We start from the raw sequence: 27,703 nt of genomic DNA on the forward strand, positions 1-27,703 counted from the left end.
GATTCTGTGGGAGAATGTACCCTTTTCACTATTCTGAGACGTTGAGGTGTAAAAGCATCGGACAGCTTCTGACACAGTTGGATTTGTCAGTTTAGAGAACACTTGGCATCATGTTTCTTTACTCATTTAGAAATTAGGATTCGTGAACTGTCTCTACAGAATTCTCTTTGAAATTCAGAATTTCATGTAACTTTTCAAAGACACGGAATATATATGCCTCATCTATTTTCCAAACTAACTGAAAACATACCAAACATGTACTCTATCTGATATCAGTCGGCTGGTGACAATCGGCTTAATGATTTGAATGCTTTTTTAAATTTGATATATAGTATACTTCTAAAGAAGGCATTTTGAGGAAAAAATATTCCCAGTTGTTTACATTATTGCTTTCAGTTTTTAATTTAAAGAAAAGTGCACTTTGTTTACGATACTTTTTTGTGTGTAAGTAGTAATGTTAAGAGCCTTACTCAGTAAGCAAAGTATATATCATAATCTTAACAGTGAATACTGAAATATCAAGCCTTTGACTTTTTCTAAAGGACATTAAAATAGACATCAGCTTTTTTCTTTTCAGTTTTCTTTTTATATTTTTGCAGTGGTTTTATTCAGTTGTCTTAACTTGATATCTGCTTTTTGTTACTCCTCCTGCCCCCTTTTTTAAATTGTAGGCACCATGATATACAATACTGTTTTTGTTGTTGTTTTGTTTTTTGGTTACACCCAGCAATTCTCTGGGGCGACTCCTGGCTCTGCACTCAGGAATTAGTTTTGTCAGTGCTTGGGGACCATATGGAGTGTCAGGGATCCAACCCATATTGTCTGCATGCAAGGCAAGTGCCCTCCCTGCTGTGCAATCTCTCCAGTTCCAGTTCAAAATCCTGTTAGTGATGGGGTTTAATGCATACAGTACACTCTCTGCTAGAGGTTTGCTTCCCTCCAGCATTGCCTCAGGGTTTCCTGCCCCACCCCCACCCCCAGAACCCACAGCCACAGCTCAATTTTGTAGACTAGTTTCAGGTTCTGTTGCTTTTGACTATTTAATTGTACCTTCTTCATATGAATATCTGGAGTCTGATCTAATATTTGACTAAACTTAAATTTTCACCACACTTAAGTGTACTATATCGGGAAGCGTCTAATTTTGAAATATGTGTTGATATTGAAGGTATTGAAGTTAAAGCAGAAAGGTTACTGGAGGAACTTGACAATGGAGCACTATTATGCCAACTGATTGATGTTCTTCAAAACATGGTGAGAACAGGAAACCCTGAGGAACCAAGGGTAAGTCAATGTTTGACAGTAGTAATTGCAGTCCTTGGTACATATTCATTGGTTTGTGGACCTTTCTTATCATCTTTACAAGGCTGTAAACTCCTCCCTAACCATATCTGAGACTTTGATAATATACTTAATCTTTTAGGAAATGATTAAGCATTTAGGAAATAAATATTCTTGTAAAATGGAGATAAAACTATTCAGCTTATAGAATGTATTGGTAAGCATTTTTCCATATTCAACAATATTTAGGTGCTACTTTCTAAGTGTCTAACACCTAGAAAAATACTCAGAAACTAACTCTTCTTAAGAACAATGATTGAACCTTGCTTATAAGGGTTGTTAAGTGTGAAATGAGAAAGAGCTTGTGGTGGATCCACTCAAGCTATAATCATCACCATCATCATTTATAATTTTAATATATTGGTGGCAAATCAACCGGTATCAATTAATGGAATAATTTCTTTCGTTTTTCCTCCATTGACCCTGAAGCCATTATTTGAGGGAGATAAGGTTCTCCACTCTCCATTCCCATGAAACATGGGTGTTCCTATGAGTGTGAATTTTGAACACTCAAATGGTGTTAAAAATTCAAAGTGGTATTCTTCTGGGGGACAATGTATGATATATATCACATTAAAAATAGAGTGCCTTTTTGTTTCTTAACATAAATTTACTTCTGTAAGTTTATTTTTTCAGAAAATAATCAAAAATTCACAGAAATGATTGTACAAAATATTTAAAAGAACCTGAATGATCATCAATAAGTTGTTAAAATTTAATTATGATACCTAAATGGAGACTTAACTGGTGCCCACTCAAGCAAATCAATGAGCAACAGGATGACAGTGACAGTGACAGTGACCTAAATTGAGTAGAATATTACCCATCTATTAGAAATGACTATTTTCATCTGCAGGGTTTTTACCCTTAAATATACTAATCTGTCTAATCTGTCTTTAGTGTGCAAGTGTACATATAAACACATTGATATATTTCAGTTGATACATTTTGATACATTTCAGTTGGCTGTATTGTTTGCTTTCTTCTTAATGATTATATATTCTTTTTACACTTAGAAAAATATACAAGGCTAATTTCATTCTGAAAATAATGGCTGTAGGAAGCATATACAGGAAATGGCAATAGTGGTTATTTCTAAGGAAAAAGAGGAACTGAGTGATAGAGGTTGTAGAAAAACATGCAGTAACTGACATTTTCACATTTAAAAAAATGCCTAAATTGCTTTATTTAGGGTAAAAATTTAAACTCAGCTTCAACAAGATGATCCAAACACTCTTGTCTAGATTGTCAAAAAAATAAAACAAAGCAAAAACCCAACTAGGATTCTAAAAATTTAGACAGTTGTTTTAAAAATAATTGAATTAAGAATGGGGCTACAGGGTGAGCTAGTATAGGGGGCAAGGCTTGCAAACAGCTGGCCCTGCCTTGTTCTCTGGTGCTCTATCGTATGGTCCCCAAAGTCCCACTTGGAGCCATCCCTGAGTGCAGAGCCAGGAGTTAGCCTTGAACACAGCCTGGTCTGGCTCAAAACCCAGAGAAGAATGGGTTACTCCTTCGTTGTTTGATAGATTCAAGGAACTCAGAACATTTTTGTGAATCTGCAAATAAGGAACTAAAAATGAGCCTGTATATGTTAATCTTTAACGACATATGTGTGATGGAGCCATGTATCTACGAAGGGATATAACCATAGGGGTGTGCTCCGGAATTATTAAGTTGGCAACTTCCACTTCACTTAAGATTTTTGTGTCATGTTGAAAAGAAGGAATTATTGCCTGATCTTACTGTCACTTTGGACTAGATTGTTTTTCTAGGATCCTAGAATATATTTAAGTAAACGACAATTTGGTTTTGTTTTGGGGGAGTGCTCATATCTTTCTTCTGGCATTGCTCAGGGATCACTCTGGTGCTTGGGGACTATATAGGGGGTCAGGAACCCAACTTGGGTTGGCTACATGCAAGGCAGACCCCTAACCTTCTATACTATCTTTCTAAAAAAAAAGTTGTTATTGTTTTTGTTTTGGGGTAACACCCAGTGGTGCTCAGTGCTTACTCCTGACTGTGCTTAGGGATCATTCCTGGGGGGTCAGGGGACCATATTGGATGCCAGGGATTGAACTCAGGTTGGCCATGTGCAAGGCCAATGCCCTACGTGCTGTATCATAGCTCTGGTCCTATCTACATACATTTTTTTTCTATGAATTCCCATTTTATTTATCTTTTAGTTTTCTTTTTTTTTTTTAATTAGTGAATCACCATGAGGGTACAGTTACAGATTTACACATTTTCGTGCTTGTGTTTCTGTTATACAATGTTCGAGAACCCATCCCTCCACCAGTGCCCATTCTCCACCACCGATGAACCCAGTATCCCTCCCACCCCCCAATCCCATCCCCCCCAACCCACCCCATGGCAGGGCATTCCCTTTTGTTCTCTCTCTCCTTTTGGGTGTTGTGGTTTGCAATAGGGGTATTGAGTGGCCATCATGTTCAATCTGTAGTCTACTTTCAGCATGCATCTCCCTTCCCGAGCCGGTCCTCCAACCACATTTTACTTGGTGTTCCCTTCTCTATCTGAGCTGCCTTTGCCCCAGCATGTGAGGCCAGCTTCCAAGCCACTACATAAAATTTTTAAGATACCTTTCCATGCTAATATTGTGTATCTTTTAGTTACATTTAAATTTTTAAAGTAATATTAACTGAATATCCACAAAAATAAAATACCCTTCATTTATTTTTGAAAGTCTTCTTGCGTCTTTTCCAGAATTTTCCAATGAGAAAAGTACCCTGTAAGAAAGATGCTGCCTCGGGTTCATTCTTTGCTAGAGATAATACTGCAAACTTCCTTCATTGGTGTAGGCACCTGGGTGTTGATGAAACCTACCTCTTTGAATCTGAAGGTTTAGGTAAGTGTTATTATGGCTGTCTTTAATGTTAATTAGTATATTTTTGTGCTTTCATTCTTTTTCACTTTCGGTGCTGGGGATTTAAGTCAGGGTCTTATGTATACAAGGCAAATGTTCTACATCCCCAGTCCTCATTTTGGGCCAGAGAGTTACCTCAAAAGGCTGGAGCAGATGGTTGGTTTGTGGAAGACTGGTAGGACTCCCAGTGACACACGGTCCTCTCACCTGAAGCAGTGAGCAAGAAGTGGCCTCAAACACAAAGCACTGTTTACTATCAGGTGTGGTCCAAAGAACAACTTCCTAATTTTTCTTTCTGAACATGGATTCAAATATCATATATCATTTTGCTAGGAAAAAATATGCTTTAAATATGTGAACCAATTGGAGAATAGGACCAAATAAAAACTATTAAGATTTTCATTTGTATATGTTATATAGCAAGAAATGTAAGTTGTGGAGCTTATATATCTAGAATACCCTAAGAAACGTATTACTTCCTAAATAGATTGTAGAAATGTTCTGGGCTATTGGTTCACTAATTACTGTTTTAATCAAGAATTATTCCAGCAAGTCTAAATTACTACCAATTTCTTTTTAACTAGATACTTAGGAAATAACAGAAGGCTAAATGATTTATTTTCATGGTGTTTCGCTTTACCTTATAAATAGCAGCTGTCAACTTGATTAACTAAGTGGATTAATGTCTTTGACAATTCACTTTGAGTAGTTATGCTCTATTGAAGAACTATTGATGTTTTCTCATTTCCTTTAAGCTAGGAGTAGCATATGTGTAATGACTTAAGTGGAAGCTAACTTTTAGACTATGTATTTTTCCTCGAAGCATTTGTGCTTATTTACTACATATACATACACATACCTGCAGACTGTATGGTGTTACGACAGGAGTAGTAACATACTAAAGTGTTAGGGGAGTTGTATTCTACCCTGGCAGAGAGAAGTATTCCATCACTATCATTGCTGCTGGTTTGTGATGAGAATAAAACAGATATTATTAGTAGTATTATTTTACGTTTGTCTACATTTCACGCATTCCCTCATTGTTCACCTACAGGGTGGGCTGTTTCCATTACTGCTCCTTGGGTACGCCCTAGATATTCTGAGTGAGAAGAAAATTTCTAATTTTTCTTTTTTTTTCTATAACTTTATCCAGTATATTTATAAAAGTATATCCAGTGGGAAGCATGTTCAGAAATCACTGTATAAGCTTTGAACAATCAAATTTAAATGCAGGAAATAATTCCATTGTATGGTGCACTATGTTTAATCTTTCTGAAGGATTACAGGGATATTTGTATATTAATCTCATATCCTGCAACTTGCTGAACTTTCTTAACTCTAATGTATTTTTGTGAAGTCATTAGAATTTTCTGTACAAGGGGCCATATCCTCTGTGAGTAGAGATTGTTTTCCTTCTTCTTTTCCAGTATGAGTGCCCCTTCTGTTTCTCTTTGGGTCTGTAAGTCTGTCTGCTGTCTGCTTCTTGTGTCTCTCCTCTTCCCTCCTCTATTCCTCTCTCCTGAGATTACCTTGTCTCTGCCTCCAGTCCAGCGTTGAGAGAAGTATCGAGTGTGAACATCCATGTGTTTTCCGTACTCTTGGGAGGGACAGTTTTGCACTTCTACCTTTCAGGATAAAGTCAGCCCCTGAAGGTCCCTGAGCCACCTCTGTGGTGGCTTTTGCTGACCCTGGACCCACAGGGCCTGAGCAGCACCTCATCCTCGGCCTATGCAGTTACTGGTAGCCCATGTGGCCTTGTATCAGCATGAATAGCCTCTGGACCCTTGAAAACCACTTGGGAGCGCCCCCCCCCAAAAAAAAAAACCTAGATAATGTTAGCTGTTGATTTTCCACAGATATTATTTTGTACTTATACATTTCTCTTATATGCCTACTTGGTATAGGTTCCCCTCCCCCACACCCCATTTGATTTTGTCAAATACCTTTTCTGTGTCTATGGAGATAATTGTGGTTTTTTTTCTTTATTAATATGTGCCTGGGTCCATTTTTATATGCTTCATATATAAAACATGTTTTATATATTTAACCAACATTGCATTTCTGTGATAAATTTTATTTACTTTAGATTCAGTCAGTATTTCACTGAGGACTTTTGCATCTATTGTCATATTGATAATACTGGTCTTTAATTTTCTTGTTGATGTCTTTCTTTGTCTGGCCTAGTTATCAGGGCAGTACAACCCTCAGAATGACTTTTGAGATCTTCCCTCCAGTTCTATTTTTTAGGAAGATTGAGAAGGCAGTTACAAATAGTCCTAGGCTAGTGATTCCTTAGAATAAAATTGAATCAGTGCATATCTTTGAATACTATCTCCTGTTGAGAGACTAGAAATATAAATAACAATGTTACTATGTCTGTAGTTTTTTTGTTTTATAAAATGATATATACATCAAAGTTCATGGTAAGGTTTCTTTTTAGCTAGATATGTAGAGAAAGTAATGCCTTTTCTAAATCTGCAAACAAACCTTTCTTATTTATTTTCTTTTACCACTTCAATACCATGGGAGATCATATTTCCTCATATAATTTTGTCTCCTAAAATATGTGGGTTTTTTTTTTTTTCAGTTTTGCACAAAGATCCAAGACAGGTATATCTTTGTCTTCTTGAAATTGGCCGAATTGTGTCAAGGTATGTATTGCATAGTATTTTAGAATTTCAGTACCATAAACATTTTAATCTTCTCTAAATGAAAAAAAAAATTCTTGGTGAAAGTAAAGTAACTTAATTTCCTATTTGTTCTTTGTTTTTTTACTTAAACCATGTGTCAGTATCTGCTTGCCTTAAGAAGCATCACTGTATCACTGTCATCCCTCTTGATTTACTCGAGTGGGCACCAGTAACATCTCTATTATACTCAGCCCTGAGATTTTAGCAACCTCTCCTTACTTGTCTTTCCCAACGATTGGAGGCTCTTTCAGGGTCAGGGGAATGAGATCTACCTTTACTGATTTTGGCATATTGAATACGCTACTGGTAGGTAGCTTGCCAGGCTCTGCCGTGCGGGCGGGTTACTCTCGGTAGCTTGCTGGGCTCTCCGAGAGGTATGTATATATCTTTTACTGTACTGTGGATATGAATACGCCTAGGAGAGCTTGCAAGGCTCTCCCGTGTGGACAATAGACTCTTGGTAGCTTGTCAGATTCTTCAAGAGGGAGAACAAGGCTATTAGATGTCTTCCGGGAGCTTGGTCTTAAAGTCTCTGGATGTTGGACGTTGGTGGGATTACACGGCGCGGGGGGCAGTTTGTGGGTGTGGCTGCCAAGCTACTGGAAAATGGGGGGTCTGGGTGGAGGAGGCCCAGTCCTGATCCAAGCAGGCTTGGAGATCTCAGCCCTGGGTCCTGCACACCTGGGTTCCTCTGCCGGTCCCTTCATGGGTGAGGCTTGTCCAAATGTGTGAAGAGTGGCCTTGAGCATGGCTGTGGCTGGGTTCCGGTGGTCTCAAAAAACATACCTTCTTTTAATATTAAAATGTAAACGTGGTCACATAAATTTTTAAGGTTAAGACTAGAGTAAGAGACCCAGAGTACAGCAGTAAGGTGCTTGCCTTCCATGCCGCTGATCCTGGTTTGAGCCTTGCAGCCCATCCGGTCCCCGAAACACTGCCTGCCAGGATGTGGCCCTTGAGCACAGAGTAATCCTTGAGTGCTTTCCTCCCCATTCCTTCCACCCCCAAAATAATAGATTAAGAGCATGTGATCTGTTAGCAGGTCAAATTAGGCAAGTCCTCTGGAGACAGGAGACTCTAAACAGAAAGTCAAGGATTAGTCTCTTCCACACCTGTTTCAGTTCCATCTTTACTCCTCAGCTAACTGGAGAGGCATTTTTCAGGATCCTCAGTTTAATTTCCAGTAAACTAAATATATACTATGTTTCAAGACTATAATCTAAATTTTTGACAATCTTTCTGACAAGAAAAAAAGTATTTCTAGGTGTCCCAGAGATCATTAGAAGAAGAGTCATACAGACTTTAAAATAACAACTGAACTTGATATTCAGGGAAATGTTTGGGTTGGCTGTCCCTTGAGTGATGAAATCTTCCCCATTGGTTTCAGATATGGAGTCGAGCCACCAGTATTAGTAAAGCTTGAGAAAGAAATAGAGCTGGAAGAGACTTTACTTAATACTTCCGGGCTTGAAGATTCCATCAGCATTCCAAAATCCTGTTGTCAGCATGAGGAGTTGGATGAAGCCGTAAGTAATTGACCCATTTTCTTTCTAAGGATGAAGGTGTCCCTGTTTGCCACAGGTTACACTATGTTTAAAAGAAAATGTCTCCCGTTCAAAATTCCCACCAGTACTAATTTCTAATCCTTGGTGGGTTCAAGTATGCTAGTCCTGCTAGGGAGAGAGGAGCTAGATGGAGCCTCCAGATTTTTATGCAAATGACATGCTGAGTGAGGGAGAACCTAAGAGGCAGAAGAGGCATAAGGACAAATTTCTGAGCCTTCCTGCATGGCAGGTTGATGCAGACTTGTTAGGTGATAGGTCTCAGTCTTCTTAACTTTAGCTAGTTTTCGTTATGTCGAATAGCTCTTGCTTGGGCATTGTTTTCTTCTATAACATAAAAATACTGTATGGTATGCAATTGTATGGTAAGCGATAGGAGTGAATGGCGTATCAAATATTATTCTGCTTAGATTTTTGCTTAGAATTCACAGAAGGTACTTCATGCAGAAACTACTTAAGATAAACTTGATTGGAGGATTTATAACTTCTCTTTATAATCATTTATTTTGTTGAGTGATAAAAAAGATAAATTCTGGACCTGTTGATTGGATGCTAGTGAATCTACATGAAGTTCATTGTGGGGATATGAACAAAATTACAAATTTCAATTGTAATTTTCTGTTACTACTCAGACAAATTGGATTTATTTTATGATAAGTTTAAACATCGTTCCAAAGTTCAGTTAAATGAATTTGTCTATGCTCTCACTGTTTCAAGTAGTTGAGGTATGTATTCATTATATTTTTCAAAAACATAATTTTAGGAAGACAAAATATTTTCCATAGTGGCTAAACATGTAACTTTAAAAAAAAATTGAACCTAACTCAAAAATAATTTTTTTCTCTTTGAAGATAAAATTCCTATATTTCTATACATAGTTATACTCCCATATCATAAAATTATCTATATCTATATCCTTTTCTTTTAAAACTACTTCTTAGATATATGCTGTTGTTAAAAATTGTGTGAGTAGGGGTCAGAGCAATAGTCAAGCAGGTAGGGTATTAGCGTTGCACACGGGCAACCTTGGTTTTGATCCCTGGCACCACATATGGTCCCCTGAGCCCACAGGAGTTAGTCTGAAGGCACATTTGGGAGTACACTCTGAGCACCACCAGGTGTGGCCCCAAATTAAAACAAAATAAAAATTTTGTGAGTTCTGAGGCATAGGAAGTTTGGCTTTCTCCCCATCTCTGATCTCCTTCACAGATTATAGAAACAAAGTACTTTTTTAAAGGTACTCATTTTAGTGAAAAAGTACTTTTCTAACGGTACTCACTTTATTGAGTAATTTTTGGATTTTTATGTATTTATCCAATTGTGGGTGAATAAATATGAGTATGTCTTTGCTATTTTATTTTATCTTATTTTCTGGTTTTAGGTCACACTTTGTGGAGCTCAGGGCTTACTCCTTGCTCTGTGCTCAGAGATCACTCCTGGCAGAGCTTAGAGGACCATATGTGATTGAACCGGGTCAGCCACGTGCAAAGCAAGCACCCTGCCTACTGTACTCTCTCTCTAACCCCCATCTCTGCTATTTTAATAATTTTGGAATCCGTCTAGTATTATACTTAGGGGTAGGGAGGAATGCCTCTTATCTGATTGGCCTGTCTTTGATTTGCTAAAACTCCGATGTATTAATCCTGGGTTTAAGATCATTTCACGCTGTAGGATAACATGGGGTTTGTCCTTTTAGCCTTGCCTTAGGGAACATAGTTTACCTTAAAGCAATGTCCTTTCTGTATGGATACAGGAAGACAATATTGTGCTTGTAACTTGGGAGTTGATTGACTCCAATAATATTTACTCCCGGGCATCTGCTTTCCTAGCACCCCAAAAGCAGGATCCCGACGAGGGACAGGACGGATCCAGGGCAAGCGGTGAGTTATGTGCTACCCTGGCATCGAAATGGGCCAGGCCAAAGTACCACAATACTCAACTATAAGTTGAGGGCATGATCATGGACAATGCTGTCATGATCCAAAAGTAACGACGAGATTAGGATCCTGCTGGGGTTAGGAAGACTAACCTGGTCTGAGGACTGTGGTCTGGATTATATAGTGAATGTCCTCAGGAAAAACCAAACTTTATATCTCTTACTGTGCTCATACAGAATGACATTGTTAGAAATATTAGAAGTAGATTTACTGTAACTATTTAAGCAGATTACTAGCTCACACCCTGACACACCCTTGTTTGGACCCCCACCCTTGAGTGGATCTCCTTAGATGAGATTTCCTTAGATGAGATTTTGTTAATCTCCTGGAGAAATGGTCTTACCCTTCTTTGTTGATTTGTTGATGTTAAACTCACCTTTGTGTCAACACCCTATGTAATTTGCTATATAAACTAAGACTGTGGGGCACTGAGCGGGGGAGATAGAAGAGATGGGGTGGGGGGGGGGAAAGAAGACAAGGGAAACAGAGGAAGAAGGAGACAGAAGAAGAAGACAGAGGAAGAAGACAGAAGACACAGAGAGGCAGGCGCAGAGAGACAGAGACAGAGAGACAGACGCAGAGACAGACAGAGAGACAGACGAAGAGGGCACAGTGGCACACACATAAGCAGAGCACAAAGTGAAAGAAGTGAGAGCGAGCGGGGCAGAAAGGGAATTATAGGAAGATCCAGAGAGAGATCGAGAACCGGGAGAGAAGCAGAGAGAGAACGAAATAAACTGATCGAGCAACCAGTTTGGCCTTCTTCCTTCCTTCGCCTGCCTCATCATCGCCATCAACCTCCCCGGGGTGGGGGAAGCGGCTGGAGACTACCGAATGCGGGCAGCGGGAGAGATAGAGCCCCGCTGGGCCCTCTTCTCTTTTGTGTTTTTACACACACGCTTGATCAACACTGAGCTCATGTGTTTCCGAGGATTTCCTGCATGTGTAACCTGAGGGGCCCCCACCCAGTGTTCACTGAGGCCACCACAGCCTGGGGTCACTGAGACAGAGAAACTTAGCAGTGCCCTGGTGCTAGTTTTTAAATCAGTTAGCTAACATCTGGCCTAGTATTGGTCAGCAAGTAAAGAAAATATGTTAAGTATTTAACTGCCTTTAAATTTTTATCTTAGAGATTGATTTTTACCAGGTGTCAAATAACAGTACATTTTAACATTTATAATGCTTCTTGTAACAAGCACAGAATTTCATTACTTAATTTTAATCTTAGGTTAAACATATTGCTGAAGACCCTCCTTGTAGTTGTTCTCATCGATTTTCTATTGAGTACTTATCTGAAGGACGGTACCGACTGGGGGATAAAATACTCTTCATACGAGTAAGTCCATCATCATTTGTATCCTGTTTACTTAGAGATCTTGTTTCAAAGTTGGATTTATTGGTTTATGACCCTCCTTTTCTCCCTTTTTAGTTTTTAAAAAATTGAATAGAGGACATTCTTTTTCTTTTTGGGTCACACCCAGCAATGCACAGGTGTTACTCCTGGCTCTGCACTCAGGAATTACTCCTGGCGGTGCTCAGGGAACCATATGGGATGCTGGCAATTGAACCCGGGTCGGCCACATGCAAGGAAAATGCCCAACCTGCTGTGTTATCGCTCCAGCCCCTAGAGGACATTCTTAATGGAAAAATCTTACTCTATGGAAAAATATGGAATACTTTAGTATTCATGATTATAGCAACAGTTTAAATATCTTTAGCACAGCATATAGCTACATGATAGTTCTGCTAAAGGTGCTCACCTAAGTTATTTGCACTTGAATGTAATTGGTTGAAAGTTTCCATGTAATTCAGCAAACATTTCATTTTTCAAGTATGCTGAAAAAGAATACTCTTCCAAAATAATAAGAAAAGTTATATTGCATCTAATAGAATTGAATATTTATATTAAGTAAGACAGTGGGGTGGGGAGGACAGGAAGATGGTGCAGGTGTTAAGGCGCTCACCTTGCTTGTGGCTGACCCTGGTTCTATCTCTGGTACTGCATGGTACCCTGAGCACCTCCAGGAGTGACCCCTGAGCACAGAACCCAGAGAAACTCTTGAGCACTGCCAGGTGTAGCCCTAACCTGCCACTCCCCCCAGAAAGAAGAAGAGATGGAGACATTGCAGTTTGTAATAATGTATTTTGGTTTCATTGGCACAGCATCACTCTATTTACCTGTATGATGCCTGTGTTTTTCCTTTCTTTATCCTATCTGCAATGCACAAATAATCAATTGCCTCTTTGATGCTAGGAAGATTGAACTTTAACCCTTTTCATTATTCTGACCACTTCTGACAGGAGCTGATTTATTCCTAATTTTAAAAATAGCGTAAAGTTATTTAAAAGTGTAATTTCAGGCCAGGGGATACTACAGCAATAGATTCAGTTCCATTTCTGGCACCGCATGGCCCCCAAGCACTATCAGGTGCATCCCTGAAGCTCCCCAGCACCGGTGCCCAGGTATCCCCGGCCCTGTGCGCCCAGTCAAGAATCACGGTCTCAGGTCCCTGTGTTGAACTGATGGCTAAGAATCACTGCTGGGATCCCCCAACCTCCTAAGCACTATGTGGGAGACCCCCCCAAAATAATTTCACTATCTAAATTTTCCCTTTATTTCACATGTTATTTTAGCTCTCATACATAATCCCACAGAAAATCCTGGGTGCACTCCTTTTTTAATCAGTGTACCATGCTTTACAATACTGTTCCTGAGAGTCTCACGCACCACACCCACCAGCAGAGTTCCCGCTTCCCTCCACCCATGTCCCAGGAGGCCCTCCCACCTCCCGTTTTCCCTCCGCCTCCCCTTGTGCTCCTCGCAGGTAAGCTCAGTTCTGTAGACTAACTCTTCAATTCTCTTGCCTTTGGTCTTTTATGGCTCCCTTCTATTTATCTTTTCTATTTTTCAGAGATTCTGTTTTTTAGTTGGTATACCTTAAAAAAAAATTCCTTTTCAGGCTAATGCACAAAGCAGTATGGTATGGTGAGAACACGCGGAGCATGGGATGACAAGTTAAAGCTGCAATCTTGTGCAATTGTGGAGGTTTCCTGATGTGTGGACAGGGGCCTGCAGTTCGGCACGAGCTGCACTGGCAGGCCAAATGGTGGCGTTGCCTCACCCAGGCACTGTTGGGGTTGGTGCAGCCTGGTGCATTTGAGACCAGAGCAGCCTGTGTAACTCAGCACATCTGTAATCTCACAGAGCCGTATTTTTCTTATCTGCAAAGAAGAGTAAATACATTATATTGAAGTTTTTGAAAGATTAGATGTGGCACATATGAGGTTAACTTATTAAATTGTAGCACAAGTTTTAGTCATTTTTATCTTTTGTAATTCTTTATTATATGACACTTTCTTATAAGTTCCTATTTTTTCTTTTCTCCCTCTCTTCCTCTTTCCACTCTTCTCATTCTTCTGTTTTTAATTCTTTATTGAACAATATTACCTTTGCAGCCTTTGCAAATTAGTTATTTGATTAATTTTGGATACAAATTATGTGTAAATATCTTTTCTAGAAATTGGAAATTTTGGCATTCTTGGTATCATAATTCAGTATGAACTAAATCTAGTATGAACTAAATTCAGTATGAACTAAATCTATAAATCTAGTTATTAAAATCTATTTTAATAACTAAAAATTATTAAAATTATTTTAATAATACAAGAGGGTGACTTAATTCGTAATGAAGCTGTTGGCAAATACTATGGCTTTTATTTTTTTAATTGGTCGGCTGTGTTCAAGGCAAATGCCCTACCTGCTGTGCTATCACTCCAGCCCCTATTGGCAAATACTATGAATTTCAAAAATCACGGACATCACAAAAATGTCACTACTAATGAATTGTAAATGTGAACTGTACAGTTTTACAGCTTTATCTCTTGTTTTCTTTTGGGGAAAAGATGCTCCATGGAAAGCACGTCATGGTCCGTGTTGGTGGAGGCTGGGATACTCTTCAAGGATTTTTGCTTAAATATGACCCCTGCCGAATTTTACAGTTTGCCACACTAGAACAGAAGATTCTAGCATTTCAGAAAGGTGTTTCTAATGAAAGCGTTCCTGATTCATCTGGCAGAACACCTCAGCCTCCTGAAATGAATCCTTTGTCAGCAGTTAACATGTATCAGAAACAAAAATTAAAACCTGGCACACCAGTTAGCGTTTCGAGGAGTAAGGAAAAGCAGGACCACCCTCCAGATGCATTGCCTTGCTCTTCCTTGAAAGGGGCCCATCCGAGCTCCCCAGCAGTGCGTTCTAAATTGCCAAATTCTCCAGCAGCAGCGTCGCATCCCCATCTTAAATCTTCAAAAGGCACAACCAAGACACCACACGCGCCTTCAAGTAGCGCATCCTCCTCCTTGGCCCCTTTAAATCCAGTGGGAAAAAGCACATCTTCACCAGCTTTATCGAGACCTGCCCCTTGTGTATCCGAGTCCTTGAGAAAATGCGTCTCCTCACCCCATACTCCTAAGGCCAAACTTACTGCATCCCAGAGTTCAAGAGCTTTGCCCAAGTCTGCAGTGGCAGCAAGCAAATGTCCCGGTCAAACTGAACCAAAGGACTTGAAACACAGTCATGTTTCTTCCAGGGAGACTGCAGGATCTCAGGCCACTGCGCATTTAAATTCATCGCCAAAGTGTCCAAAGCTTCCTAAAGGAAACATACATGTGAGACCTAAACCACCTCCTTCTTTCCAGTCTCCTGCAAAAATCACAAAATCCAGTTCCAAAACCACGGCCACAGGTCTCCAAGCTCCGTCTCAGCCAACTGACGGAGCCCTGCAGGCAGGGGTAGCACCAGCACAGACGCTGAAGTCGGCTTCGAATTTAAGCAAGCCACTCCCTGGGCCCTCGGTTTCTTCTGCTAAAGCTGCGCAGGGATCGAGAGAGAAGAGTGTGGTGTCCGTCGTCAAAAAGAAGCCCCAGATTAAAAGCTCAGCCCCCAAGACAGGGGCCGGCGCCTCCAGGTCGCCTGGCCGCACTCCACTGTCCGTCGTGAGTCTTCCTCAGTCTTCTGCCAAGACCCCACCAGTGCAGAGGTCCACAGCACAGACTGCCGCCAAGACCCCGCGCTCAGCTCACGGACCTCCACACAGGGACAGAGCCCCCGCCACAACCAGGAAACCACCTTCCTCAGGGCCGGAAGCAGGGGGTGACAAAAAGGCTACTGCAAAGAAAAAGGATGACGATGACCATTATTTTGTTATGACTGGAAGTAAGAAACCTAGGAAATAAGTGTAAATGTGTCATTTTAAGAACATGGAGGCAAGGAAGAGTGAATGTGCTAGAATTGTCCTTTTTCTCCCCTTTGGGTTTCTATAAAAATAGAGGCCGCCACTGTTAAGTACTGTGAGATGGGATGGGAATTGGGGTGAGGAGAGGGCTCCTCAGAATCCACAGCCCTGAGTTCAATGGATACCCTTCTAAGGCAGGTTGTTATCAAGGCCCCACAAGGTACTGAATAACAAAAGATATTGATAGTTTTCAGCCCTTGGCATCTTTGCTAATGTCTGTCTTTTAAGTTAAGGGAAATGCAAGTCAAATAACACTACTATACTCATCCTTAGAGATGGTATATTTTAATATCTGTTAAGTATGGAGTTTATATCCCTGTTAATAGCAACAATGGTGCTCTTGGTATTATTTTCTTGAGTGAAAAAAAAATCAACGGTTTTGCACTTATTTTATAAAAGGCACTGAGTTAAATCTTCTCATCAGGATCCCCTGATCTAATAATACTAAGTACCAGTGGCTGCTTCTGCTTAGCTTGGTGTTACTCTGGGTTTAGTAAACTATTTAAAATTTCTTTAAGGTTTCCAAATCAAAAGGGACTGATACTTTTAACTTGCGTGTATTAACAGTGTAATATTTTATTGCCAACATTTTTGTAAACAAAAGTAAGATAATGTATTGAAATGTAAACTGAACTTTGGTATTTTAAAAAAGCAAGTCTTTCCATGAATTATTTATAAACTTTGTATCTTATATTTTAGATGGATGCTGTGCAATGTGAAAAAATAAACTTAATAGCTTTTTTAGCAAATAAATGTTTTAATAATGTAATTTTTCTCTAAGCATACATATGAATTATCATCCTCAAATAATGTTTTTTTAATATCACAATTATGTTTAAACTAATCTTGAAATTAAGGTAATGTTAAAGAATCTTAAAGTGGGGCCAGGAATATAGTTCAGTGGTAGAACACCTACCTTGAATGTGTGAGGCCCTTGGGTTTCATCCTTCACACTGCAAAAAGAAAAAAGAAAGAAATAGTGGTGCTAAGTAAAAATTCTACCATGTGATTGTTACTTTTCTGTGGATATCACAATACTAATTTTAGTTCAGGTCTTCAATGATTTGTTTTTTTGAGCTCACGCTGCCTTTAGTTTTCCACTGACATGTGTACCATAGGAACACGGCATTTCCTGCTCCACTGGCATTCTCCAAGAAACAGATCATGGAATAGGGAATGACTGCACAGATTACAGTGCTCTAAAATAGGTCTAATAATCTGTATTTTTAGAAATTTTAACTATTTAAAACATTTTAATATTCTTTCACAAGTTTTCATGGGATGCAATAACTTCACAGTGTTAGGTTACCACAGGTTCTTATAGTAAACATTGAAGTCTGTGGTCCCCATTTTAAGCTTTTTGAAAGAAAAAGAATGGTTTACACAAATGTGCAATCATAGAAACTAAGCATCTTAATTTGATACTGTTTCATAGGTTTTAAACTAAGAACACTTTGTATAGTACTTAGGTGATCTTTAAACTAAGAACACTTTGTATAGTACTTAGGTGATCTTTTGCCTAAGGAATACGGTTAAAATCAAAGATATATGCAGGCTAGTTTGGGGAATAATTGATTTCTTCTTAAAAGAGACAGTCGCCAAATATTTGATCTGTTTCTACTGCTATTTGGATAATGAAAGAGGCAATATCAACATCTTTTGCGAAGTGTAATCAATATCAAAGAAGTGCTAGACATATTTTAGTACTGGATGCTTTTCACCAGATATCAGAAATGTATCTTTCAAAGAGGAAAAAATTATGCCTACAAGCTAGATTTTGAAGACCAAATGATAAATTCAGTATTAATAACTTTTAGAATTTAAATACAGAAGTTAGTAATATAATGGCCAGCCTTTGAATCCACTTGATTTTACAACATGTGAATAGTAACTTTGTGTTGACAGTTATTAGGAATCCCATAGGCATCTGAAACAAAGCACAAAAATGGTTTCCCTTTTTGAACAATTAGAATTTATAATTTGAGTCTTCACTTTTTGAGTTATATTCATGTTGAATAAATTTTTGTATATGGCTATATATAGCTATACCTACCAAAAAAGGAGGTTTTTTATGTGTAAACAGTGGCTGAAAAGCACTTTCTTCAAATATAAATTTAGATATAATTTTTAGAAGCTAGTAATTCTAATCATTTAAAAATTATTAAGTATATCTTTTATGTCATCAATGTTGGAAATATTTTTAAAATAGTGCAAGATTTTTAAATTGCTTAATATTAATACACAATTTTTGGTGTATAAAATATTGTGTGAATATTAAGCTTAAATTACTAGTACCCAGAGGTAGAAATAATGGGTACAAAAGAATGGAGTAAGGTCTTATTTTTCTTTGTGATAATTTGTTAGGGTGACTAATATGTCAAATTAATCTTCATAATAAAATAAAATGCTGATCATTTTTTATAGTGCTTTAATTTACAGTAGAAAACTAAGGCTTGTATTTTCAGAATGCTTGATAAAATAGATCTGGCCTCTAACTTTGCTCTCTTAACTGGCAAGGGAAATATTCTGGGAAAGTTACTGTTCCTTCTGCAATTTGTTGTATCTGATTTTAAAATATATTACCTCTTTAAAAGACTTCAGTAACCAAATGTTAGGATTCATCTTTATATCCAGGTTACATGTGGGTGCAATTGAATAAAATTTGTATATATTTATTTCTTGTATCAGCAGCATTTGTATCATATTTTAATTTTATTTTCTCAAGCATTAGACTTTAATCCTATATGCCAAGTTCTCAATTTGCTTTTTTGTGTATTCTGAACAATTCTGATAATTTGTTTCATATGAAAAATTGTAATACAAAACAATAATAATTTCAGAATAGTTTCACAATATTTTTGTTAACATGCCCTTTTTCTCTCTTTAAAAATTAAATTACTATAGTTTAGGTCGCATGTTTATAATAGAGTTTTCCCTTTTTATATTTCGGAGTTTATTTTACTGTTCCTGCAGGATTAGTGGACTCTGCTTTTAACCAACCAGTTGTTGTACAGTTTGTGGTTGTATTTACCGAAGTTTGTCTCAATAAGACTTAAAACATATTTGATCATCTCTTAGATAATAGAAATAATTGTTGCTTATTAAAGCAGAATTCTATAGATCATGTGTTCACAGAAGGTAGAAATTTCCAGCTCCTGTAATTTTTAGCAGTTTCACACATTGGTACAGTGAGAATACTTTTGAAATACTCGATTTTCCCTATATTCAAGATTGGAACAATTATTAAAAGTCCCTAATCAACATGCATTTTCTTTGATGTTTCTTTTTTTCTATTTTATTTAAACACCATGGTTTACAAAGTTGTTTATAATATAGTTGTTTCAGACATTCAATGTTCATACACCAATCCCACCACCAGTGTGACCTTCGCTCCACTATTCTCTCCAGATTGCCCCCCACCCCCTAAATTTATCCCCTTAGCAGGCATAAAACAATTTATTTTATATTACTTGTTACAACTAAATGACTAATGGAATTATTTAAAAATACTTCAGTAAAAGTAATTTTGTGAGAATTGTTAAATCTCACAATGGGATCATTAATTGTTGTCTGTGGCTTTACGGAACTGTTGCTAGTTAAGCCTTCTGTGTTACTGTTTTTGTTTATTGAGCTTGGTTGGCTTCCATGCTACATCCCCCTACTGGACTGTCTGTGTTGTGGAATTTGGAGGTGTCATGTGGCAAGTAGGCAGCCTCCAGCTGCAGGAGCTCCAGGATCTGTAGAACTGGGCTGATGAGTTAGTTACATGGCAGTGTGGGATGTGGGTGTGGCTTCTGGTGTTTCTGGAAGTCTGGATTGTGGAGGGGTGGAGGGGGCGCCTGCTCCACTCTGAGAAGACCCCAGAGTTTTCAACCCCCAAACTGGTGTACTGCAATTTTCACCCGCTTGGCATCTCTGTGAGATGAGTCGCGAAGCAGTGAGGTTGGGCTGTTAGTGTGGGGCAGCTGTGCGGTATGGGTCTCCTTTAATGTTTCTTAAAACAAAAATCCGCAAAATGCAAATTTTGCTTGTGCTCCAGCCCTTTGCATTACTGTCCTTGTCCCAATCAATTTTTGAAGTTCATGAAGTTCCAGTTCTCTTTAGAGTTAAAAAAAAAAAAAAAAAGCACTGCTGAGATTACAAGCTTTTAAAATCAGTTAGCCGGGGCTAGAGAGATAGCACAGGAGTTAAAGCGTTCGCCTTGTGTGTAGCCAACCCTGGTTTGATCCCTGCCATCATACATCCCTTAGCACAGAGTCAGGAGTAAGACCTGAGCGCTGCAGTGTGATCTCAGAACAAAGCCCCACCCTGAAAAACCTTCAGTGAGCTCAAAGGGCATGTTAAGGAGCGAGAACACACCATTCTGTCAGCACAGTCTCTCCCACTGCCTGCTCCCCTCCACCAGTGTCCTGGTGCCCCCTCCCCTGCCCACGGCAAGCTCATGCTAACTTCCATAGACCAGTTTGCAGATTCTGTTGCCTTTGCCCATATGCTATTCCCTTATTTCTTTGCATCTTACTTTCGAGACCTGCATCTGACCCTCTCCCATCTTGATTTTGCCCAGCATGATATACTCTCCACCGAAGAGCAACTTGCATGACTTCATCATTTCTCATGACCGGAAATTTCTCACAACGGTATCCCGTTGCGCGTGTGTACCACAGTTTCATCATCCACTCATCTGTTCTGAACATTTGGCTTGTTCACAGATTTTGGCTATTGTGATTAGTGCTGTGGTGAATGTAGGATTGCAAAAACATTTCTAGTCTTTGTAGCTAAGTGACAGCTATGAAAATTCAGTTACTATAATGGGAAGAAAGGCATAGAAGGGCTCAGAGCACATGCTCTGCTTGCCCTGGCTTTGATCTCTGGTACCATATGTCCCCAAGGACTGCCAAATGGCTCGAGGACAGTTGTAAAAAAGCAGAGGGGCTAGAGCAGGGCATGGTTGTCTGAGTCTTAGAGGGTATCCCAGCAGTTGATATCCCCTAAGCTTTTCCTCCAAGTCTTAACCTGCTTAATTTTCCTTTCATGGCACAGCTGTGTGTGTGTGTGTGTGTGTGTGTGTGTGTGTGTGTGTGTGTGTGTGTCTGTGTGTCTGTATCCTGGGATTAAACCCAGAGTCTCTCAATTCAGGGCATGTGCCCTACCACATCCTTGGCTCACAGTTGAAACATCAGCCCCTCAGACACTTCCAGAATCCCCAAGCCTGAGCTGAATGCTCCTAGTATAGTTTTCTTTCTTCTCTCTGACATATTTTCTCTCATTGTGTTCCACTTAGTACTAATTTCCTGTTTACTGATCAAACTCCAGGGTCAGAACTCTGTCTCACCTGTTCCCAAGTACACCTCCAGCACTTACTGCCCAAGTGTTAGTGGAAGAGACACGGAATCACTCTTTCACTGGTAGAAATAAATTATTGGTATGCGTAAAGGGAACTTGCAGCTTCCTATCATTGATCTACCTCCTGCATAGGATTTCCCAAAGAAATGCCAGGATAGCCTTGGGGAGCCTGTAGATCTGACTTGGTTGGTTGAGACCAGCGGCCGGCAGGGAGGGCAGGAGAGAGAAGAGAGGGAGGAGAGAAGGGCTAGAAGACAGAGATTAGGGATCTCTTTGGTCACAGTAAGGATTTACTGTACTTTTATAGAAGAAAAACACTGGAAACTTCCCAACTTAGTGTTTATATTTTTTTGAAAATATGACTTTTCAAGGTTGAGAGACGATACTCAGAGCATAACATAATGACTTAGAGAATACACGGGGTACATGAGCCGCATGATTTATTCTTCACTAGAGCAGATGCGGAAAAGCAGGTCAGAGTGTCCGTGATGGGTCCTGCACTAGTGAACAGCTGGGATGGGGATGGCAGAGACTTGGGAAGCTGTGAATCATCTCAGTATCTGCCCCTGCAATAGGTCCTTGGGACCTGGGGGTCCAAGCAGCAACTTCCTCCCTCCTGTAATTATGATTGGTTTTATTTATATTTTTGTCATTAAAATGCACTTAATTTTTTTTAATTTATTTATTTTTTTAATTAGTGAGTCACCATGAGGGTACAGTTACAGATTTACACATTTCATGTTTGTGTTTCCCTCATACAATGTTTGAGAACACATCCCTCCACCAGTGTCCATTCTCCACCACCAATGAACCCAGTATACCCCCCACCCTCCAATCCCATCCCCCCATCCCCCCACCCCCCACCCCCCACCCCGCTTCTGTGGCAGGGTATTCCATTTTGTTCTCTCTCTCCTTTTGGGTGTTGTGGTTTGCAATAGGGGTATTGAGTGGCCATAGTGTCCAGTCTCTAGTCTACTTTCAGCACGCATCTCCCTTCCCACGCAGGATCTCCAATCACATTTTACTTGGTGTTCCCTTCTCTATCCGGTTTGCCTTTCCCCCAGCATGTGAGGCCAGCTTCCAAGCCATGGAGCCAACCTCCTGGTATTATATACTACCATTCTTGGGTGTAAGTCTCCTACTCTGTTATTTTATATTCCACTCTGTTAATTTATATTCTCTTTCTGACTCATTTCACTTAGCATGATACTTTCCATGTTGATCCACTTATATGCAAAGTTCATGACTTACTTCATCTTTTCTAACAGCTGCATAGTGTTCCATTGTATAGATGTACCAAAGTTTCTTTAACCAGTCATCTGTTCTTGGGCACTCAGGTTTTTCCAGATTCTGGCTATTGTAAGCCGTGCTGCGATGAACATATAAGTACAGATGTCAGTTCGACTATACTTTTTTGCTTCTCCGGGATATATTCCCAGAAGTGGTATTGCTGGGTCAAATGGGAGCTCAATTTCTAATATTTTGAGAAGCGTCCATATTGTTTTCCAAAAGGGCTGAGCCAGTTGGCATTCCCACCAGCAGTGTAGAAGGGTCCCTTTCTCCCCACATCCTCTCCAACAGCAGTTGCTTTTGTTCTTTTGGATGTGTGCCATTCTTTGTGGTGTGAGGTGGTATCTCATAGTTGTTTTGATCTGCATCTCCCTGATGATTAGTGATGTAGAGCACTTTTTCATGTGCCTTTTGGCCATTCGTATATCTTCCTTGGAAAAGTTGCAGCCTACTTAGCCACCATTCAACTACTCATTCAGCAATTTGGGGAGCCTCCCTAGAGATGCTGAAGAAGCCAGGGCACCCCACCCAGGATTCTTAGCCAAGCAGGTGACAGTTCAATGCAAGGGTGTAAGGATGCAAAGCTCTTCAGGCTCTGCTGTACCAGGGATAAACCCTGCTGACACTGGGCCCTGAGTAACACATTGGCTGTGCTCAGGGGACTTGCAGGACTGTCAAGTGATGCCCATGGGACCGTGTGATGTTGGGGATCTGACTCCTTTTGGACACACCTAGCATGCACCCTAGCCACTTTGTAACCTCCAGACCTTCATTTGGCCATTTTTCCAGAGTACTACTCTGTGCCAGAGCGAAGCTAGAGGTTACAGGCACAGTGATTTGACCAGCCACGACTTCTCGGGAGAGTATAGTCATCATTCAAGTGGTTCTTTAAAAGTGTGGTATTTCTTTTGACTTCACTGTCATCCCATTGCTCATTGATTTGTTCGAGTGGGCACCAGTAATGTCTCTCATTGAGAGACTTACTGTTACTGTTTTTGGCATATCCAATACGCACGGGTAGCTTGCCAGGCTCTGCCTCTCGGGTTCGATACTCTTGGTAGCTTGCCGGGCTCTCCGAGAGGGGCGGAGGAATCGAACTCGGGTCGGCCGTGTGAAAGGCGATCGCCCAACTGCTGTGCTATCGCTCAAGCCCTTCTTTTGACTTAATTTAGCCCACTCAATTCTTTGTGATTTTTGTTTTGGGGGTCACACAATAGTGATCAGAAGCTCCTCCCAGCTTGGTGCTGAGGTTCATGCCTGGCAGTGGGCAGCGCTCAGGACATTGTGTGGAAAATTGAACCAGGGCCTCACACATGAAAAGAAAATGTTCCACCACTGGTCCACATACTTTCTGTGATTTATTTTACTTGTAAGATGAAATACATTGATGAGAACAACTTGTCTTTTCTTATATTGCTTCAGATCAGGAGCCCTTAAAAGATGAAAGACTAGTGTATATGTCTTCATTTCCAGAAGAAAAGTCATTTATTACTAGTCATTGCTCAGAAAACAGCAGAAGATTCAAGCCCTAACAAGAGATTGGGAAATAGAAAGGAATCGGCATTTTCTCTGGGCTAGTCATTACATTCAAGATTAAGCAACGCTCATCCCTCATACATGGATGCGCCTCTAACTATAGAATATTTCCAGTGATCCTGGGGCGCGGTTCTCTCTGTCCCATTCTCTACACCCCACGTGGAACTCAGTAAGTGTGCAAGGTTATGGCGAATGGTCTCTGCTGTGTGAGGAAGGCTGGACTTGCTCCAAACTCCTCAGTTATCCTGGCAGGAAGGGGATTTTATCTGAGGAACGTTTCCAGGGCCTCTGAATGACAGGGCCTCTGTGAATGACAGAGGAACGTGTCCTGGAAGAAGCATTGCTGGGAGTGAGATTTGAGTGTCTTCCTGGCTGCCCTGGATCAGGGCATCACTGTACAGTCCTGCAAGAGTCCTGCAAGAGTTCCAAGGGACTCTTGGGCATCCTGAGAAGATCTGGTGTGTTGGGTCAGATGTTTAGGTTGCAAGCTATTGATCTGTTTGGCTTTCTCTAGTAATGTGTAGTTTGATAGATACACAAAAGCCAAAGCCATGAGCTGTGTCTGCACAGTCAGGCTCAGAAACTGGAAGAGTCACTGGGAAACCTGGGGAGCTCTAGAGATGGGTCATCTCATCGTCCCCCGCAGCCCGAGTCCCTGCTTCATCCTAAAGCTCTGCCATAAGCATAGCACTACCCAGCCTCCATCTTTCTTCTGCTGCTTTTCTGTATTTTCTGCTATCCTTATTTGAACCACAAAACCCTTTCTGATAGCACATGTCAGCTGAAAGTACCAAGCGATCAGATCTCAGCACAGCATATAGTGCCCCAGGTATTACCAGAAGTGATTCAGAGCCAAGAGTGGCCCCTAACCACCACAGGGTGTGGTGTAAAGTTCTCCCTTCTCCAAAAGAGAAGTCTCAAGAAACCATCTGATTGGCTTAATGATTGTTTCTTTTGTGTTTTAGGCCACAGCATAGGACACTAGTCAGCCAATGAACTAGGGGACCCTAAATCATATACGCATCCCCTGTATAGTCAGCTGAGACCAGAGTGGTCAATGGGCTAGAGTAGCACTGCACTGTTGTCCCATTGTTCATGGATTTGCTCGAGTGGGCACCAGTAACGTCTCCATTGTGAGACTGTTGTTACTGTTTTTGGCATATCGAATGTGCTATGTGTAGCTTGCCAGGCTTTGCCATGCAGGCTAGATACTCTAAGTAGCTTGCCGGGCTCACTGAGAGGGATGGAGGAATTGAACCCAGGTCCGTCACATGAAAGGCAAATGCCCTACCCACTGTGCTATCGCTCCAGCCTAGGCTAGAGTGTTTCTTAAACTTTTTCCAACCCTGGCACCTTTCTGACCCTGTTTTTCCCCTGTCCTAGAAGTTAATCTCATGCTATGGTCCCCAACTTAAGAAACTTTTCACCTGAGGTCCCCATGGAATATCTTGGGGGCACCCAAGGACCATATCCCCACTGCTCTCGCCAAGGAAAGGTGCTGGTCTAGAGCAGGGACACTCAAAACTGCTCTTAGCAGAGGCCACAATTATAGCCTTTCCTAAAGGGCTGGACTTGACCCATTTATCGTATACTCTTGGCAGGTAGGTCCAGGATGTGATTTAATTTGATATTCTCTCCCAGACCAGGGCTTCTGAAAGTTTTCCCACTTCTGATTTCTCTTTGGCCTAGAAATGCAACAGAGGCAAGCATTGTCATGTATATCTTGGGTCCATAATGCATTTGACTTTGGGCCAATATTTTATTGTTGTGTGCTCAGGTAGCTTACTGTTGCCAAATTATTTTGTGCCAAAACCTCTCCACCCCCATTCAGTAAGCAAGCCCATATGAGGTTGAGACCCACAGGTTATGAAGCTGGGTGCTACAGCCTTCTTCTTTTGCATAAAGAACCGTCATGTTTCAACAGTGACCTTTTCTCTCAAGGTGCGTGAGCCCACAGGGTACAGATCCCATCCCCAGACCAGTGGTTGGAAATGCTCAAAGGCATGGGTGCTACTGAGGATGTGTCTACAATGTCCACATTGGCAAGGTTGTGCTTTACCCTTGCATCCTGGAGATGCATCAAGCCCCAAATGGGCTCATTCTGGGTCTCGTAGACCCCCTTTCTGAGTCGACATTGAGATGATCAAAACTTTCCTTACAATGAAGCATCACAACAAGCTATTAGGTCCCTGCAACTATCAAACCAGCTCTCTGGAATCATGTACATAAAACAACAGAGTGGTTAATTTTTTGTTGCTGATTTTGATGTTTTGTAGATGTCGTTTGACATAGTTGGGAACATTCAGAGCAGCACTGTAGCACTGTAGCACTGTCATCCTGTTGTTCATCGATTTGCTCAAGCAGGCACCAGTGCCATCTCCATTGTGAGACTTGTTGTTACTGTTTTTGGCATATCGAATACGCCACTGATAGCTTGCAGGCTCTGTCATGTGGACGGGATACTCTCGGTAACTTGCCGGACTCTCCGAGAGGGATGAAGGAATCGAACCTGGGTCGGCTGTATGCAAGGCAAGCGCCCTACCCACTGTACTATCATTCCAGTCTGGAGGCTGGAGTATTTACATAAATTATCTGAAACTCTTCTGCATGGGAGATTTGTCAATTCTACTTTATTAAAACCTTTATCAAAGAGGAGCCAGAGAGAATGCAACATGTAAGGCACTTGCTTTGCTCACAGCTGAACAGGGTTTGAGCCCCAGTACCCCATATGGTCCCCCAAGCACTACCAGGAGTGATCCCTGAGCTCAGAGCCAGGACTAAACCCTTAACAAAGTTGTATGTGGCTCCCCCCACAAAAGCAACAATAAAAAACAATAAAATATTCACTGAGATCAGTATGGATTCATGAATGTTTTATAATTTGGATTACAATCTCGAACCTCAAAAATACTAAGTAAAAAAACAGACACAAAGACACATACTATATGAATTTATTTATATGAAACATCCAAAATAGAGAGACCTATAGAACAGATTGTACAAGTAAGTGGGTTTCAGAGCCTGCAGGCAGGGGGAAAAAGGGATGATCACTTATAGGGTTGTTTTGCAGGATGATGAACTAGCTTAAAATTAGCACAGTGTGATGGGTACATGACTTGGTAAGTATATGAAAAAACACTGAACTATACACTTTAAAAGGATCAACTTGATGATATGTTAATTATACCTCAATCAAGTTATTAAAAGTAAAGATGTATGGGCTGGAGAGAAAGAATGGGCGGGTGGCAGGTGAGGAGGTAAGGCGTTTGCTTTACACATGGTCAGCCTCAGTTCATTCCTCTGTACCACATATTCCTCTGAGCTCAGAGCCAGGAGTGATCACTGAGCACAGAGCCAGGAGTAAGCCTTAGGCACTGCCCCGTGTGGCCTAAAACCAAACAAAACAAAAGGAGAAGTAGAAGGAAAACTAGCCAAATTTTGAAACTAGTAACCGAGTACTGGGGAGTTTACTGTATTATTTCCTCTAATTTTGAATATATTTGAAACTATCAGTTAATGACATTCTAAAGAGTAATAGACCTATAGCCTATAGACATCACCTGAAATACCCAGAGTTAATTTTATTTGCCCCAATGATCTGGGCCCCTGAAGACCCATTAAGTGACTTTGAAAGACTCCTAGAAAGTGTTCAAGGGCGTTTTACCTCTCCTGAGTCTTTTTTTTTTTTCCTTCTGAAGACATTCTTACTGGATGGAAGGGCTCAACGGAGTAAGATAAATTAAGATTAATTTTTATACTACAATAGTATCTTGGAAGCTGGTCAAAAATATTCCATGCTTATTTGTCTTCTAAGGCTGCAGGACTT

The 27,703-nt window shown here is 40.4% G+C and overlaps 1 protein-coding gene across 1 annotated transcript in view; it reads left to right on the forward strand.

The window, feature by feature from the left end:
* The window catches only part of GAS2L3 (growth arrest specific 2 like 3), a 35,482-nt gene extending 16,513 nt beyond the window's left edge, over positions 1-18,969 (forward strand). Inside the window, exons 4-9 of the mRNA XM_004602765.3 lie at positions 1,169-1,284; positions 4,066-4,207; positions 6,813-6,876; positions 8,303-8,441; positions 11,643-11,750; positions 14,318-18,969. Of these exons, the coding sequence (XP_004602822.3) occupies positions 1,169-1,284; positions 4,066-4,207; positions 6,813-6,876; positions 8,303-8,441; positions 11,643-11,750; positions 14,318-15,649 (1,901 nt within the window). The 3' untranslated portion in view covers positions 15,650-18,969. The remainder of the gene's footprint in view (positions 1-1,168; positions 1,285-4,065; positions 4,208-6,812; positions 6,877-8,302; positions 8,442-11,642; positions 11,751-14,317) is intronic.
* The last annotated feature ends 8,734 nt before the right edge of the window (positions 18,970-27,703 follow it).

The sequence above is a fragment of the Sorex araneus genome, chromosome 10 (genome assembly GCF_027595985.1).
Source record: "Sorex araneus isolate mSorAra2 chromosome 10, mSorAra2.pri, whole genome shotgun sequence".
Taxonomy (NCBI): Eukaryota; Metazoa; Chordata; class Mammalia; order Eulipotyphla; family Soricidae; genus Sorex; species Sorex araneus.